The following is an 18,527-nucleotide window of genomic DNA, read 5'->3' as shown; positions in this document are numbered from 1 at the left end:
ACCTCCTCCCCCCTAGCAGCACAGGGGGACAAGGAATGGAGGTTGCCTTCAGTTCATCACATATTGTCTCTGCTGCTTCCTCCGCAGGGAAAGGATTCCTTCCCCTGCTCCAATGTGGGGTCCCTCAAACAGGCTCCAGTTCTTCATGAACTGCTCCAGCATGAGTCCTTTCCATGTGTCCTGTCCACAGGGTTCAGTCCTTAAGGAACAGACTGCTACAGTGTGGGTCCTCCATGGGGTCACAAGTCCTGCCAGCAAACCTGCTCCCATGTGGGCTCCTCTTTCCATAGGTTCACAGGTTCTGCCAGGAGCTTGCTCCAGCACAGGCTTCCCATGGGTCCAAAGCCTTCTTTCAGGCATCTACTGGCTCCAGCACAGGATTCTCCATGGACTGCAGGTGGATCTCTGCACCCCTATTAACCTCCACGGGCTGCAGCAGTCAGTTGCTTCACTATGGGCTTCACCACAGGCTGCAGGGGAATCTCAGCTCTGGTTCCTGAAGCAACTCCTCCCCTTCCTTCTTCACTGACCTTGGTGTCTGCAGAGTTGTTTCTCTCACATATTCTTACTCTGAGTGCAATTTGCTTCTGTGCAATAACTTTTTTTTCCTTCTTAAATATGTTATCCCAGAGGTGTTACTTCTGTCACTGATTGGCCTGGTCATCTGGCATTGGCTTTATTGGGTATAAGAGAAGCTTCTAGCAGCTTCTCAGAGAAGCCACCCCTGTAGCCCCTCTGCTACCAAAATCTTGCCATGCAAACCAATACAGGAGATAATAGAAAATTTATGCAGAGCAGAAGCTCATTTGATATAAAATGTGATGTACTTAACAAACAGGACAGCTAAGAAATGATTTTATGGAAACAATGTAAGGAAAGAGGGAGAAAGACACAAAATATTAAGAGAAGAGAGAATATCAAAAAGTCAGCTGCTGGCAGAAAGTTTTGATGCAAGTAAGCAAAATCAAGCTTAGGAAAGATGAAGGGAAATAGGATATTTGAAGCTAGGAAACATTGAGGAAAAGGTAGGAGGAAGGAAAAAAGGAAAGATAAGAATGTGAAATAATTTCAGATTATTTATAATAATTACTTCTATTATTTCTAATAATTATAATATTGTAATAATTAGTTCTCGTAATTACATTATTTGTAAAGAGGGATTAGAGACCTCTCATAAACAGTTGGAATGCAGATACCACTAACAAATTCCCTTTGCTGATTGTCACCTTTCTCAATCTTTTCTTTACCTGTCCATCCCAGAATTTATTGCAGTATTGGTATCTTGAGCTCTGCCCTTAGATCCTGTTGAAATTTAAGAAACCTTCAACCCTCACCTGTCACACGCAGGCTGTCAGTTGGACGTTGCAAAAGTTGATAGAAAGATCCTGAATTGTCTGTAGGTAGTATCATATCTTTAAGTTATTGAGGAATCATACTTTAATAAGTCACTACTCATCACCGATGCTTAGTAGTTGGCTGTGTGTATATTCCTGGTACATTTTAGTTTCAAAGGAAAATACATTATGTCCTGTGGGCATAGGTTCTTTCATTCTTCTCTCCTACTCTGCCAGCATCACTCTTGTGTGCAGAAGCTGTATTTCTGCCCATACTTACCTTACTCTTTCTTCCTGTGTGGCCCCATTTCTTGTCAGTCTAGACTTCCTTTCTCGATGCAAGCAATTTCATATTCTTCCACTTTCTCTTGCCCTATTCTAGGGATTACTAGTTGTATATCCTATTTCATCTTATATCAGAGGTTCGATGTCCTTTCAATTTCCCCGCTTCCTCCAAATTAGTACCCCTGTTCTTCTTTAATATGATGAGGGCTCTGTTTAAGTTGCTCATGAGTCCTGTTTTCTTCCTATTCCAGCAACTGTGTTGCCTTTCCTCATAATTATTTTTTTTTGTCTTGATGCCCAAAAAGGTTCAATGGAACTGTTTAGAGACAGAATTTAGCCTTTAAACAGCAAGGTATTTATTTAGACAACGTTGGAGAGCAAGCCAGGTTGCCCTGGACAAACTTGCTCTGCCTTCTCAGTGAAAAGACATGATTATATACAATTTCTATGAGGGATTACAACATTTTCACATACATATTCATATAATTGCAACATCTAGTTATAATATTCATAATAGGCGGAGTCTGGGTGGAGTCTGGGGTGGAGTCGTCTTTTTGGGGTGATATTCGGTGGTCGTTCCTGTTTCTTCAGGCTCACGGCGTCGTATTTTGACTCTTCTTCCTCGGCTGAACTCTTCAACTTTCTTGATTTTCGCTGACTCCACAGTGAATTTTGCAAGACTTTGGACTCAAGCCCCTATTTCGCCCCTTATCTATTCGTGTTCTTACCCTATCTATATTTATGTAGGTGTGTGAGCATTCTTTTGGTGTACGGTACCATCTAATCCCTAAGCCCTGGTGTCTCAGTCTGAAGAGACTGGAATGTTTGCTAAAGAGGATGAGTTATGAGATAGACCAAACTTCTCTCTCTCAGAAATTGTAAATTCAAAATTAAGGGGTTTTAATCAAGGAAGTGTGGAAAAACAGAAGAAATAACAACCTTTTATTAAAAGATATATGTATGTTGGCAAGAACAGTGACAGAACACAAAAAAAACTAGACAATAGTCCTGTACTCAAAAGTCCCCTTCAAACAAAAGAAAAAGGTCTGAATACTTCTCTGTCTTTTAGCGCAGTCCTAATTGTGGCCTGCAGGGGGCGCTGTTGGGTGGCTGGAGGTGCAGATCCTGCAGTTCTCTGTGTTGACCTGCAGGAGGCACTGTTGGATCGCTGGAGGTGCAGAGCCTGCAGTTCTCTGTGTTGACCTGCAGGGGGCACTGTTGGATCGCTGGAGGTGCAGAGCCTGCAGTACTCTGTGTTGGTCTGCAGGGGGCGCTGTTGGGCTCTGACGGTCACCGCGTGGGACAGGGATCTGGGGGGTGGTCTCGGATCGCGGGAGAAGCCGAAAAAGAAAAATGGGGGACCCTTTCCCCAATGGAAGAAAGAGGAAAAGGAAAGTAGTCCACCCCCAACGGAACTCACTGTTGTTCCCAGATGACGGTGTCTCAAGGCTCCTCTTCTCTCTCCCTCAGTGGGCACAGAGCTCTCTGATGAAAACACAGTAGGCTCCGGCTGGAGTCACGAGGCAGTGTGCAAAGCCAGCCAAGACCAGTGATCAGGCTTCACCAGGACGAGAAGCCAGAAAGCCTGGTTTCCAGGCTTTTTCTCCAAAAATGCCTGCACACAGACCCTGTCTCCATTCCAGAGAGAGAGCACCCAGCAAAACTGACCTGTCCTGTGTGAGGGCGGCCAGCAACTCCTGCCGTGAGCCTGGGCCAGCTACCGAAATCTCAAAATCTCCCCCCCCCAACTCCAGCCTTGATGGGCCATTAGCTAGGAATTCGACTTTGCCAGCTAGGTCCTTTGTAACGCTAATTGCCCCCCTTTCCATTCAAATTCCGTCTTTCCTACAGTGGGGGGCAGGGGGAAGAAAAATTCCCCCTCTTTGGATTTCTAACCTATAACACCTGGTTTCTGTCTCTAGCTAAGCATTGCATTCTAGCTAAGCATTGCATTCTTCTGAGCGGGAGGGTCCCTGGATCAGTATTCAGAGTTAACTCTTTAGGCCCTAGTTCCATTTCATTTCCCCCCTTTTCTTAGAACTTACGAATTTTTTCGTCAAGTTCCAAGGACAGAGGATTCTGATAGGTGTGCATCATTGTCCATATTGTCTGTGTCTTCTTGACTAGGGCACTTAACTTGTACCATAGGTAAATGTTCAGGAAGGACAATATGACTATTCCTCCTAACATACTCAGAATGGGGTGTATTAGATAATCAAATACTTGTGTTGCCATAGGAGAATATCCTGTAAAAATGTCCCACCAATGGTATTCTCCCACTCGTTCTACGTAGGCTAAAATAGATTTTATGTTCTCCGAGTCATGTTTCACCTGCCAAAGCATACGTTGGGTTGTTCTGTTTACTTTTCGGACTAACTCTTCTACATCAGGGTGCTTAAGCATTGCTCTAAAGAGACTAATATTCGTGCTTATTTGTAGTTTAGGTACATCGTGATATAGGACATAATCAGCATTAATTAATTGTCTAGTGGTTATAGGAATAACATAATCAAAATCACAACCTACAATTCTAGTAAAGTTAAATACACAAAAATTAGTACCATTTGTTATTTCATGACAATTATCAATAGTGATGCTAATACAAGCAGTTCTGACAAATGCACATCCATTTCCTATATAAAACACTTGTGACTGGGTTTTAACATGTGGAGACATTTCAAAGGTGCAAGTGCCCTCTCTGATATCTAAGCATAGATCTTCATTCTCCACTATTGCATTTTCACAAATGTACCCCAGCTGTGTTCTGGGGATACAGGCTTCAATGCTAATTGATTGCCACTTGTCTTCTGTTTGATCATATCTTGCCCAAACATTATGGCCTAGAGGTCTGATTATGACTTTCTGGTGTATAGCTCCTAGTGTTAAAACAGGAAAGATTGTCTGTTCCTTTGCTGCACTAACTGTGAGCACATATGCCTCAATTTGTTCGTGTTATGGGTTGTAGGTGAAGTTTACTAATTGCCACCAAGTCTGGTGATCTTTCTCAAACTGAGTAGTGGAACTGTTTTTAGCTATTATTTCCCTTATTTCTTGGGATAATATTCCTGACATTCCTTCTCTTAATATTCCTGCAGCTACTGATTGTATCCATTGCTGAGTTTGGATGCATTGGATAGCAAGTGCAATCTCTTTGCTAATGCCCTCAGTGTAGTTGAGAATTTTGGTAAAATCCTCAGCTGTGTGGTTAGATACTAATGTTAATAATTTAACTGCTAGGGATTGGGTTTCTGCCAATGTGAGCATAGATGATCTCAAAGGAATTTGGAGTTTTCCTAGATCAGAAGTGACAGCACTGAGCTTGTTGATTAGTACTTCTTGATCTATGGTATTTAATACACCCAATCCTGTGCCAACCCATCCAGGTATATCTCTTCGAGTTCTAAGTGTGGTGAGACCTAGTTGTCAGCCAGGCATTCCATCCTTTAAGACTTTGCTGTATGTAAGGCTGACAACCCTTTTGTATATGAGATATGTCTACCTGAATGTTTATCTGAATTTTCTTCAGCGAATATGTGGGATCTAAAAGTAGTTTTTGTTCATTTGATTGCCTAATTACATGGGGTCCAATAAAGGTTAAATTTTACAGCTTGGAAAAGGAGTTGTGGGAGTATCAATTATAGGTGGACTTTCTGTGGGTTCTTCTGTGGATTTGATGACAAAATATTCAGAAGCAGCTCCGTTTTTGCTAATCCTTAAACAAAACACTGAAACTGATTGATCCAACAATATTTTGAGTTCACACTGAGCTTTGTCTTCTTCACTTTCTTTTACTCTATCCCATATGCAAGAAACAGGTCCTTTTCTTTTGAGCCAAACGTCCATATTTTCCATATGGCTAAATGTAAGTGATGAGTTTTTCATAGGTGTTATGGTTAGTTTGATTTGTTCTGTTTCCTGCATCAACATGTTAAATACCTTTGCACCCTATCTGAATTTCATCTCCTTTTTTTCCCATTATAGTGTCTAACAAATCCTGGGCCTCATTCCAGTCCTGTTGTGTATATGACTGGTTGTTATGTAAAACATAAATGGCTAGACTTGGCTCAGGGTCTAGGTCCATGAGTGGTGCGCCAACCCATGGACATGACTTAACTATACGTGCATTGGACCATGACCATTCTAGAGTGGGGTTCTGTGAAAAGGTTATACTTATCCAAAGTCCAAGAATCAGCACTGGGAGGATTCAAACCATGGTATTGGGTTTCTTCAGAAGTTCTCTTGGCTATTCTCTGGAGCTTTCTTGACTCGGGAGTAGTGAATCCAGGTGGGTCGTTCTTTTATCTGAACTGCAGTGAAGGTGGTCAGCAGCACCTGGAAAGGTCCTTCCCACTTTTCTTGCAGAGGCTTTCCTAAAAGATTCTGAACATACACCCAATCACCAGGATTAAATGGATGCAATTTACAGTCAGGCTGTTTGGGTTGGTGGTCCATCACCACCGTGGCATTTTTGTCAAAGTGTTTTCCTACAGCTATAACATAATCATATACATATTGATTACCTTTTGGTCTACAGTTTCACTATTTACAATCTGCATTGCGTAAGGTTGACCGTACAAAATTTCAAACAGACTTAGTTTTTCTTTTGATCTGGGCTTGACCCTTAACCTAATTAGAGCAATAGGCAAAGCCTGATACCACTGTAAATTGGTCTCTTGGCATATTTTAGCAATTTGTTGTTTGATGAGATGGTTCATTTTTTCCACTTGCCCACTAGCTTGAGGTCTATAGGGCGTGTGTAATTGCCATTTAATTTGTAATGCTTTACTTATTGCTCTTACAACTTTTGCACAAAAATGTGAACCTCTGTCTGAGGAGATGCTCCTTGGTACTCCGAACTGTGGTATGATTTCGTTTAGCAAGACCTGAATTACTTCTCTTTCTTTGTTTGTTCTGCATGGGAATGCTTCAGGTCACCCAGAAAATGTATCTGTCAAAACTAAAAGATATTTATACCCCCCTTTTCTTGGTAATTCAGAGAAATCAATTTGCCAAACTTCACCTGGGAATTTTCCTTTGTTTATTGCCCCTTGTTGTATTTTAGTTCCTGTATTTGGGTTATTTTTCAGGCAGCGCTCACATTGGGATGTAACTTGTTTTATTGCAGTAAATAATTTTGGTCCTGCCACTCTAGTTTTTAGATGTTGATAGAGTGGATCCAAGCCCCAGTGCATTTTGTCATGTTCTGTTTTTACAAACTGCCATACCATTTTTCCTGGCAATACTAGCGGTCTCGTTTTCAGCTGGCCCCACCCACTGTCCAATATCTTACCTCCATTTTTATGTATCCACTTATGGTCTGCCTCTTGGTATTCTGGCTGAAAATTGGTGTCTAATTCCTCTGGTACTAGAGTTGCTATGGTTAATTCTTTGGTCCTTGCAACAGCTAATTTAGCCTCTGCATCAGCTTTTCTGTTACCTATTTCGGGAACGGTGTTACCCTTTAGGTGTCCCCTGCAATGCATTATAGCCACCTGTGCTGGAAGTTGGACAACTTCTAGCAACTGTAGAATTTCTTCTGCATGTTTTACAGATTTTCCTTGGGCAGTCAACAGTCCTTGCTCCTTCCAGATTGCTCCATGGGCATGTCCAATGGAGAAGGCATATTTAGAATTTGTCCAAATGTTTATTTGTTTCCCTTTTGCTAATTCAAGGGCTTGGGTAAGAGCTATCAGTTCTGCCTTTTGTGCCAAAGCTCCTGCGGGTAAAGGGTTTGATTCAATTACCTGTTCTGTTGTGGTTACTGCATAGCCAGCCATTCTCACTCCTTGTTTCACAAAGCTGCTGCCGTCTGAGAACCAGTCATCTGCATCCTGCTATGGTTCTTCTTTGAGATCCGGATGGCTGGAGTACACTGCTTCAATGGTCTCCAAGCAGTCATCTTCAATTGGTTCTGCTGGCATTTGTCCTTCTAGGAATGAAGCTGGGTTGACAATATTAGTCACTTGAATGGTTACATCATCTGATTCAACCAGGATCGCCTGGTATTTCAGGAACTGGGAAGGTGACAACCAATGGCCACCCTTCTGCTCTAGCACTGCTAAGACAGTGTGAGAAACTAACACAGTCATTTTCTGGCCCATTGTGAGTTTCCTGACTTCTTCTATATTTGTGATCACTGCAGCCACTGCTTTCAGGCAGGTGGGCCATCCTCTGCTCACTTCATCCAACTGTTTGGAGAAGTAGGCCACAACTCTTTTGTATGGTCCCAACTGTTGGCCCAAGACTCCTAGGGCCATTCCCTGCTGTTCATGCTAGAACAACCAAAAGGGTTTTGTTACATCGGGCAGGCCTAATGCTGGGGCCTTCATGAGTTCTTGTTTCAGCTTTTTAAAGGCCGTATCTGTCTCAGGGGTCCAAACTATGATGTTCTTTGTTTCTTTCAGTAAATCATATAAAGGTTTTGCAAGTATTCCATATTGGTATATCCACAAACGGCACCAACCTATCATTCCTAGGAAGGTTCTTAGGTCTCTCACTGTTTCTGGTTTGGGCATCTGGCAGATGGCTTCTTTCCTTATTGTCCCTAGGGATCGTTGTCCTCTGGAGATTTCGTATCCTAGGTACACCACCTTCTTTTGCACCAGCTGCGCTTTCTGATGGGAAACTCGATATCCATTTAAGTCCAAGAAGTTTAAGAGAGAGATTGTCCATGTTACACATTCCTCTTCTGTCTCAGTTGCTATTAGTAAATCATCTACATATTGCAGAACACCATCTCCCTGTGGCCATTCCCATTGTTCCAATTCTTTGGCTAATTGATTTCCAAATAGGGTGGGACTATTTTTAATACCCCTGGGGTAAGACCGTCCAGGCTAGTTGAGTCTTTCTCCCTTTGCTAACAGATTCCCATTCAAAGGCAAAAATCTTTTGACTTTCTGATGCCAGGGTAAGGCAAAAGAATTCATCTTTCAAATCTAACACTGTAAACCAAGTCAGACTGACTTTTAGTTTCATCAAAAGTGTATAGGGATTAGCTACTACTGAGTGTATGGTTTTTGTGATTTCATTTATAGCTCTTAGATCTTGAACTAGTCTGTAAGTCCCATTTGGTTTCTTGACTGGCAAAATTGGTGTGTTGAAATCTGATTCACATTCTACTAATAACCCCAATTTTAAAAATTTCTCTGTTATCGGTTCAATTCCCTTCCTATCCTCTAACCTCAGTGGATATTGTTTTCTAATTACTGGGTTTGCTCCTGGTAATAACTCAATTTGAATCGGGGTTGCTTGTTTCGATCTCCCAGGTATGTCGGTGGCCCATACCGAGGGGTATATTTCACTTAGGATTCGGTCAATGTTTTGACTGCTATGTTCTGGTTTCACGCAACTTATGGCTAAACTTAAGGTTGTTATTAATTGTTCCTCATTTACCTGGAATTCAAGTTTGCCTTTGTCGATTTTAATTACAACTCCCAGATTTTCTAGTAAATCTCTACCCAGTAGAGGCTTTGGAGAATTGGGTAAATATAAAAATTGATGAATTCCCATTTGTTTCCCAATTTTATATTTAAGGGGTTTCAGAAAGAAAGTTTTTCTGACTGGCCTGTTGCTCCCACGACTTTTACAAATTCATCACTCTTAGGCACTAGTTCTTGATTTAAAACTGAGAATGTAGCTCCAGTGTTGATTAAAAAGTCTAATTCCTTTTCACCTTCCCCTAGCTCCATTTTAACCAATGGGTTTGCTAGGGAACAACTCACCGGTCCCCCCTAGTCACTATTTTGATGGGCAATGGTAGCTCCCTCAGACCTTTTATTTGCCAAGCTAGGGCAGTCTTGTTTCCAGTGACCCATTTGTAGGTAATAGGAGCACTGGTTTGGTCCTATTGCCTGTTGGGAGGGAAAACTTCCTCTCCCTCTTACGGGATAGCCATGACCTCTGCCTCTGATATTTGGCCCTGGGAATCTTGAGTTTTGAGCCACTGCTACTACTATGGCCTTCTTTGCTATTTTCTTATCTTCTTTCTATTGTTGTATACTTTCCAGGCCTCATTCATTAACTTTTCTAAATCTTTGTCTTCAGGATGCTCAAGTTTTTGCAACTTCTTTCTAATATCTGGGTTGCTTTGTCCTATCAATAATGCTAGCAATTGTTGTCTACCTATTTCTGATGCAGGATCTAAGGGTGTATACTGTCTCATGGTAGCTCTGTCTAAAAAATCTGAGGGTGTCTCATCTCATCTTTGTCTAACTTCGTATAAAGCTGCCCAGTTTATCGCTTTGGGTATTGCATTCCATAAGCCCACTGCAATCATTTTTCTGTATTGTTTTAACAATTTGTACTGTGCTGGGTCGTTAGGATCCCAATTCGGGTCTTCTGTCGGGAATATGTTCCCAATGTCTCCTTGAATGGCCCTTGTCGCAAGCTGTCCTACTACATGTGTTCTCGCAGTTTTTAATACAAGTTCTTTTTCTGTGTCAGTTAATTCTGACAGCATTAAGTCTATGTCTTCCCAGTCAATATCTTGGTTCTTTGCAATTAATTCGAATTTCTTAGCTACTCTTTCTGGGTTTTCGCTAAAGCATTTTGCATCCTCTCTCCATCTGTCTAAATCGCTTGCTGAGAGAGGTACCTTTATCCTTGTCCGCTCCCCCAAGGGTGACATTATTTGCCAAAGAGGGGCGATTGTATGGCTAATTTCGGTTTTAGTTTTCGCTTTTCCCCCCCATCTTCTCTCTAGCCTTTCGTTCAGCAGCCCTGGTTCAATATGAATGGCTAGTTCCTTCTTCCAGGTCATCTCTGCTTTCTGCTATGCTTTCTGTATCTATTTCATGTGTGCTGCTGTGTTTCTGTTTTATTATTTCTAGCCCTTTCGGCTGTAGTTCTTGGAGGTCTATTATACTTTCTTCCTCGCTATTCCTCCTTCCTAGCTTCAGACACTGCTGTCCAATGCTACAGGCATCACAGCAGCGTTCCTTCAGTTTGAAATTTTTCTGATCTTTCTCTAATGTCAAAACAAAGGGATCTTGGGGTGGGATATTTATTCCACAGTCCCTTTACCATTCGGGCTTATTTCTTAAAGTGAAAAACATTTTGGCATAGACCACTTCATCCCACTTTTGCAATCTACGAAGGAACAATATGAGTTGTAAGATTGTATAATAATTAATGCTTCCTTCAGGAGGCCACTTTTCTCCATCATCTAGAGTGTACAATGACCACCAGTCTTGGCAATATTTCAATAATGTCCTTTTATTTAAGTTTCCTTCTGGAATTCCACCCAATTCTTTCCAGTGTTTCAGAATACATCCTAAGGGGGTTTTTAAGTTTACTTCTTTACTTTGTTGGCTTCCCATTATTATAGGAGCTTAATATGTGATTTTTGTGCTCTGTTTTAAGGGGGTACCTTTTGAAGCAAGGGTGGTTTAGTCAATAATCGTTATAGATACTTATCTGGGGGTTGCGTGATATCGCTCTTTACTTGGGCGTCAGTAAGATACCACCCTGTATAAGGATCAAAAGCCCACACAGGTTCCCAGCTATTAAAGTCTTGGATTACGGAAAAATCGTACCCCTTGTATTTTAGGTGCCTTTTGAATTTATTTAATACCTCTTGTAATTCCTCGAGTGCTTCTCCCCGTTGGATTTCTTGTTCTAGTCTTGCCTTTGCTAAACTCCAATCTGCACCTTCTATTTGAGTTGGTTTCTTACGAATTTTCGGTTCCCATCTAAAGGTATTTTTCAATCTATCCCACCACGTCATGCATAGAATATCTATTTACAATGTACTGGTTGTTGCTGACAGATATTAATCTCCTAAGGAAAGACTCTCACCGGATCGTCCAACCATCCGAGCATCAGTAATATACCAGCTGACCCAGGGATCGTGTTCCCAAACCGGTTCCCAGTTGCAAATACCCTGAATCACTAGCTAAGCATTGCATTCTTCTGAGCAGGAGGGTCCCCGGATCAGTATTCAGAGTTAACTCTTTAGGTCCTAGCTCTGTTTCAGTCTGATATTCTAGCATGGAAAGTTCTTTTGAGAAGATGAGCAGAAATGAGGTAATGAGTACTGTTATACTGAAAAGTGCTAAGAGATGTCACCTCTCATAATTAGATCTGTAGCAGTCATCATAGACTGCATCATCTGACTGCAGCATAGTCATCATTTAGGCTGGAAAGGACTCTTAAGATCATCAAATCCAACCATTAACCTAGTACTGCCAAGTCTACCACTACCCTATGTCCCTAAGTGTCACATCTACACTAAATACGTCCAGGGATGGTGACTCAACCCCTTACCTGGGCATCCTGTTCCAATGCTTGACAACCCTTTCGGTGTTAAGGCCATTTCTTTTCTTCCTATCACTGTTACCTGGGAGAAGAGACTGACACACGCCTCGCTACAACCTCCTTTCAGGTAGTTGTAGCAAGCAATAAGGTCCCCCCGAGCCTTCTTTTTTCCAGAATAAACCACCCCAGTCCCCTCAGCCGCTCCTCATAAGACTTGTGCTCTAGACCCTTCACCAGCTTCATTACCCTTCTTTGGACACACTCCAGGACCTCAATGTCTTTGTCATTCGGGGCCCATAACTGAACATGGTATTCAAGGTGCAGTCTCACCAGTGGGGACAATCACTTTCCCAGTCCTGCTGGCCACACTATTTCTGATACAAGCCAGGATGCCATTGGCATTCTTGGCCACCTGGGCACACTGCTGGCTCATGTTCAGCCGGTTGTTGACCAGCACCCCCAGGTCCTTTTTCACTGAGCAGCTTACCAGCCACTCTGCCCCAAGCCTATCACACTGCATGGGGTTGTTGTGACCCAAGTACAGGATCTGGCACTTCACCTTGTTGAATCTTATACGATTGGCCTCAACTCATCAATCAGACTGTCCAGATCCCTCTGTAGAGCTTTCCTACCCTCAAGGAGATCAACGCTCCCACCCAACTTGGTGTCATCTGCAAACATTGAGGGTGCACTCGATCCCCTCATCCCCCTCATTGATGAAGATATCAAACAGAACTGGCCTCATTTTTCTTCTCCTGGATTTCCAGTTTATCTGAAATCTATAGCATTTTGCCCACTCGTGTGTAGAACACTGAAGGTTTATAGGTCAAGTAAGTATGTATGCCTAGGCCTTATATCTATCTTATCTCTTTGTTAAGACCAATATCTAAAATATAGCTCTGACTAAAGAATATCTTCCAGAGTCATCTAATTTTACTTTGAAGGCCTCAAAATTTTGAGAACTCCCTGTTTCCCATGGAAATTGGTTTTACTGGTGTGGTGGTTTAAAAACCATCTGAGAATTAAACTCCAAATAAGCTGCTCCTCCCTTCCCCCCCACCTGGTGAGAGAGGGACAAAGGCAGAGACTGTGAGTTGAAATAACAATGTATTGAAAACAAGCAGCAATGGAATAAGAAATGCACAGTAACTGCAACAATATTAATAACAGAAGTATACAAAAGAGAAGGTGCTTTACACACAAAAGGTATTCACCACCTTGACTCAGTTCTGCGTGGCCACCGAGACAAAGACAAGATGGCAGATACTCCCCGCAGCAGGCATTCCCTGTCCCCAAGCCTGAGACAACAAAAAGCAATGACAGACAAACCCCCAAAATAACAGATCAACTGCATTGTGCCACGTCTCCAGCTTCTGGACCACTCGCTGGTTCAATTCCACATGGTGCCACCTCTTGGAGTTGCATTTTTCCTGAGTGACAGGAAGGGATGGGTGGTGGTGGGAGAACAGAGTCCGCAGGGCTGGTCCCAGCAAATTCCCCAAGGAAGAGGCAGAACAAAATGGCACACTTCTGGCATGCACTCACGTTTTTCATCCTCACAAAACCACCCCCCCCCGTGATGACATGGGTGGTATAGAATAGCAAGCAAGCCACGCTCTGCCCCCTCTCTGTAGCCAGGACAACTGCTTAATTATTAGTACAGTTAAATATGTGCCTTTCATCTGAATTTGACTTAAGGCTCTATCTATTTCTTCTTGATTTATATTTGTCTGTTAGATAAAAAGTATTTTTGTCTTCAGTATTCATGAAGGTACCTTTATGAAGGTACATGTATAAAATATTTCTTGCTAAAGTAATCAGACTATACTCTTTGTCTCTTCTGAGTTTCTCCAGTTTTGTTCATTTCTTCGCTTCTTTCCCTCCAGGTTTTTTAACATCCCTTTAAATATGTCATTCCAATACTTGTCTCAACAATGCTGTAAAAGAGGTAAAAACCTCCCAGTTTGTGATTACTATCATTTCCTTAAATATTGTATTTTCAGGGTTTTTTCCAACCCAAATTTTTTACCTTCTAGTGTTTTCTTTTTGTTATATCTAAATAACAAGGAAAGATAAATACTCCAGTAGCTCTATTGCTGAATTTATTAAGATTTTTCTACACAGTTTAATGTAAAGAGCATTTCTATAATTACTTTATGGCCCTGTACAACCAACATTTTTCTGTCATGACACTTCTCTGTTCTGTTATTGCCAGTCATAAAATAGCTGTAATAATCTTGCAGTGAGTTGGTATTGGTTCCATGCTGATATCAAACATTTAATAGTGGCTAGAAATTGACTGAATTTTACTACTGAATACCAGTATGTTTAGGTTTTCTGCTCTGAAACTTCATATGAAAATTACTAATTTGCTAAGTATTCATTTCATACCAACGCTTCATGCTTTGTAAAAGATTTGCATTTTAAAAGAGAGACATTATTATAAATATATTTGTGTCTTTTCTAAAATACTTGGATTTGTTATGAGTATTATGAATTTGTGACAGGTTAATGAAAAAATAATAATAGCGGCTTCACTTAAGTGCTATGTATATTTTAATTATTTTTAAAGCTTGTTTTAAAGGAATGTTTAATCAACCTTTATTCAATTTCACAAAATTTGCATCTGAAAAAGCCTTCTAAGCTCTTAGTAGTTCAGAACAACTGAAATTTAGGTGAGGCAACCTCTGCAAATGCAAAAAACCCCAAACCAACAAACAAAAAAACCCCACCCTTAGACAACTCTTTTTTTCTTTGTATTTTTTTTCCTGAATATTTTTACCAGATAGTAAATGAGTATAGTGTTATTGAAGTAAACTACTTGTATTTAAGTACAAAGTGCTTTGCCGTATTGGTGCTCAGTCCCACGAACACGCAGAAGTGAGGACATTTTCCAAATGGGATTTTCCTGTAAGCTGTGAAGTTAGAGAATCAGAAAATACTAGCTAGAATGCATTCCCTCTATCAGAAATATCTGTCTGACTAAAAGTAGGAGTTCAAATAATATTTTAAGGCAGGTGTATTTTTTTATAATCACTTTCTGATATAATATGTTGCATCTGAACCAGTAACTTTTTGCTGTCATTGTTACTCTGAAAGGAGAATGATGATAAAACAGAGCACATGTTTTATTTTGCCTCAGGCAATTGTTCTTCTTTGAGTAAATAGAACCAATGAAGGAACAGGTTTTCAGTTCAGATGCTTTAATCCAGAATGCTAAAATGGAGGATAATCTTCTTACACAGGACCGAGGAGATGAATTCACTTATACTGGGAGTGGAGGTAGAGATCTTTCTGGAAATAAAAGAATTGGAGAACATTCATTTGATCAAACATTAACACACATGAACAGGTAAGTTTTCGAGACTAAATTAAAAAAAAAATTCCAGACCTAAGAGTTCTTAAATTTAAAAGTGATATTTTGAAAAATTTATTCTTTTATACATCTTCTGCTACTGTAAATAGTGATGCCTTCTGCTGTTTAGAGGCATTTTGTCAAACATGGTGTTATTTTGATTTAAAGAATTATTTGTAACTAATGAAAACATATTGCTGTATTACAGATTCAGTTGGCAGCTATTTGTATCTATTTTATATTTATCTATTTGAAATTGTCCAAGACTTCTTATGAAAAGACTTGGTTTTTCAGGTGATTAGAAGTTTGCCAAACTTAAACCTTTTAAGCTGAAATTTTTTGTGCTGGGTATTTGCCTTAGATTGTTCTCATAAAGTTTCATCTTGAATGGTTTAACAATTTACGAAAGTTAGGTATGAAGAAAGTATGTTCATTTGCCCATACAAAAGAAATGTTATATATATTTGATAGCCTTTAGTGCCTTCATACGTTGTATGAAGAACAAGGAATTAGTATCACTTTGCCTTTAGGTTGTGTAATTTCATGTTCCTGATAAAAGTTGGCTTATTTTTTACCAAATTGTAGGCAAAAACAATTGACTGAAGAAAAAAAAGGTTTGAAAAATTAAATTGGAAATTTGCCTAAAGTATATTTATGTTCTGTAAACAGCCTGCCTAAACTCTAGGAATTCTCAATACCTTTACATTTCTAAATATATACCACCTGTATGAAGCAACTAACCATGCAGTGGCTATAGGGTACTAAGATTGACTGGAACTCTCTTTACCAGATCTGACACTGAATGGGCTATGCTTCTGTCAAGCACCAAAATTGAGTGGGAAGGTAATCTTTCAGGTTTTCTGATGGTACTCAGAGGAGAAAGGAGAAAAGCCTTACTGGGATACTGACAGAGAAGGAGGAGATGTAACAGAAACAAGAGTGTGGAAAGAAAAGAGACAAAAAATAGATTTGGGCAGCAGGTTTATAGTGGCTTTTAATCATTAAAGCAAACTTTATTGGAACCTGGAATAAAACCTAAGTTCCTTAGTCTTTTTGTTCCTCTGATGTCAGCAAATGGTTGTGAAAGCCACTGGCAAAGTGTGTGTCTAGTTGCTTTGTAGTAGTTGAGATGCATGGAGTATAATGTGGTGCTACCAGTTATCCATTTTGACTGGCTGGTGGTAGTCTTTGCTTTGGGTCTAATGTTCTTAACCCTTGTGATGATTAAAGTAGGACAGTTTGATTGAATGTAATAGAATCAGAATTGGGGTTTCATTTGTCCAGAATGTTTTCTATTTTTCTGCACAAAAGAAATACTTTTAAAACCTGCATTACTTCACCTTTCCTTACTTTTCTGTATACTGCAGGCTGTAGATTTTGCCATATTTTTCTGAGTGCCACTGTTTCTTTTGTGGTCCATGGTTGGGTTTGAACCTTATTCCAGAGACTTTTGTTCATCCACACTCAAAACAATGTATGGCAATAAAAATATTTTATGTTTAAACTGTTTAGTCAGGCAGGGATTCATACTATCTTACCCCAAGTGTCTATAATAGGACACATATACAAATAGTGGATAAAAGTGATGTTGTGGTTTAACCCCAGCCAGCAACCGAGCCCCACACAGCCCCACTGGTGGGATCAGGGAGAGAATCAGAAGGGTAAAAGAGAAAACTCATGGGTTGAGATAAAGACAGTTTAATAGGGAAAGCAAAAGCCATACCTGCAAACAAAGCAAAACAAGGAATTAATTCACTGCTTCCCATGGGCAGGTGTTCAGCCATCTCCAGGAGAGCAGGGCCCCATCACATGTAACGGTTACTTGGGAAGACAAATGCCTTCAAACATCCCCCCCTTCCTCCTTCTTCCCCCCACTTTATATACTGTCATATGGTCTGAAATATCCCTTTGGTCAGTTTGGGTCACCTATCCTGGCTGTGTCCCCTCTCAATTTCCCACGTAGCCCTTGTCTCCTCATCAGCATGGCAGTGCAATAAGCAGAAAAGGCCTTGGCTCTGTGTGAGCCCTGCTCAACAGTAACAAAAACATCTCTATATTATCATCATTGTGTTCAGCACAAATACAAAACACAGTCATGTACTAGCCACTGTGAAGAAAATGAACTCTATCCCAACCAAAACCAGGACAAGTGAGTGCTTCAGGAGAGACTCAGAGCAAGCTGGAACCTACTTCTGCTCATCAATTATATGGACATCCAGACAGCTGAATTTAGACAATATAAATACTATTGCTTAATGTTCCTCTACACTATTCTAAAGTTCCTTTAGGGAATGCTAGCTGTCTCCATAAGATTTTATTCACTTCTGTTCCTTTTGGACGGATAAAGGTTTATCCATAAAGATTTTCACTTCCTACCAAAACCAATACTTACCTCCCCATGCATACAAATACTTATTGTCATCCATTCTTAAAGTTAACATGGGATGTGGGAGAGGCTCCAACTAAACAAGGGAAAATATTTTTGTGGTGTTTGCTGATATTCAAGGAGGAATGGCTTCAAACTGAAACAGAGTAGGTTTAGATTAGATATTAGGAAGAAATTCTTTACTGTGAGGATGGTGAGGCACTGGCACAGGTTGCCCAGAGAAGCTGTGGATGCCCCATCCCTGGAAGTGTTAAAGGATGGGTTGGCTTGCTCTGAGCAACCTGGTCTAGTGGAAGGTGTCCCTGTCCACAGCAGGAGGGTTGGAACTAGGTGATCTTTAAGGTCCCTTCCAACCCAGGCCATTCTATGATTCTATGATTTATTCTTTTCTGAATCTCTGATGATCCATCTATACACTTCTAGATCAAAAATACATAGAAAAGAAGAACATTATGGTTTGCTTGTATACGAATTAGTTCATGGCATTTAACTCCTAAGCTTAGGTAGTTAACGGACTAAGAACAGTAATATTTGCTACAGATATATTTTTGGATAGTCAGTATGTACTTTTTTCCATGTGTTATTTTTTGTAATGTTTATCAATTCATGTCCACTTTAAAAGCCTAAAAATATGCAGTAATATGTATTGAGGATTGGTTAGAAACACGAGGCCATATGAATATGGCTAAGGCTATGGATGAGCTGCTAAAGTATAAAACGCAGTCTGACTAGGCCCATGAGAAAGTCTGAGATAGCAGGGCCGTGAGAAAGCAGCAATGACCTTGTGTATTCTAACTTGGGCTGAAAAACAGGAGCTTAGCATTTGAAAAACAAAAACACTTAACGAGCCACCTGTGTAAACAATAGAAGGCAGTTGAGATGATATCACCTATTAGTCAACTACCAATTAGGA

At 40.6% G+C, this 18,527-nt stretch overlaps 1 protein-coding gene across 1 annotated transcript in view; it reads left to right on the top strand.

Moving 5' to 3' along the window:
• The window catches only part of LOC113981505 (E3 ubiquitin-protein ligase UHRF2-like), a gene marked incomplete at its 5' end in the record, with an annotated part of 71,342 nt that overhangs the window by 28,908 nt on the left and 23,907 nt on the right, over window positions 1–18,527 (top strand). The window contains one exon of the mRNA XM_027708907.1: window positions 15,119–15,225. Within this exon, the coding sequence (XP_027564708.1) occupies window positions 15,119–15,225 (107 nt within the window). The remainder of the gene's footprint in view (window positions 1–15,118; window positions 15,226–18,527) is intronic.

Source organism: Neopelma chrysocephalum, unplaced genomic scaffold (assembly GCF_003984885.1).
Source record: "Neopelma chrysocephalum unplaced genomic scaffold, ASM398488v2 Primary Assembly neopelma1_96599, whole genome shotgun sequence".
NCBI classification, from domain to species: domain Eukaryota; kingdom Metazoa; phylum Chordata; class Aves; order Passeriformes; family Pipridae; genus Neopelma; species Neopelma chrysocephalum.
Note: the sequence above shows the minus strand (reverse complement) of the source record. Positions and strands in the feature narration are given on the sequence as shown.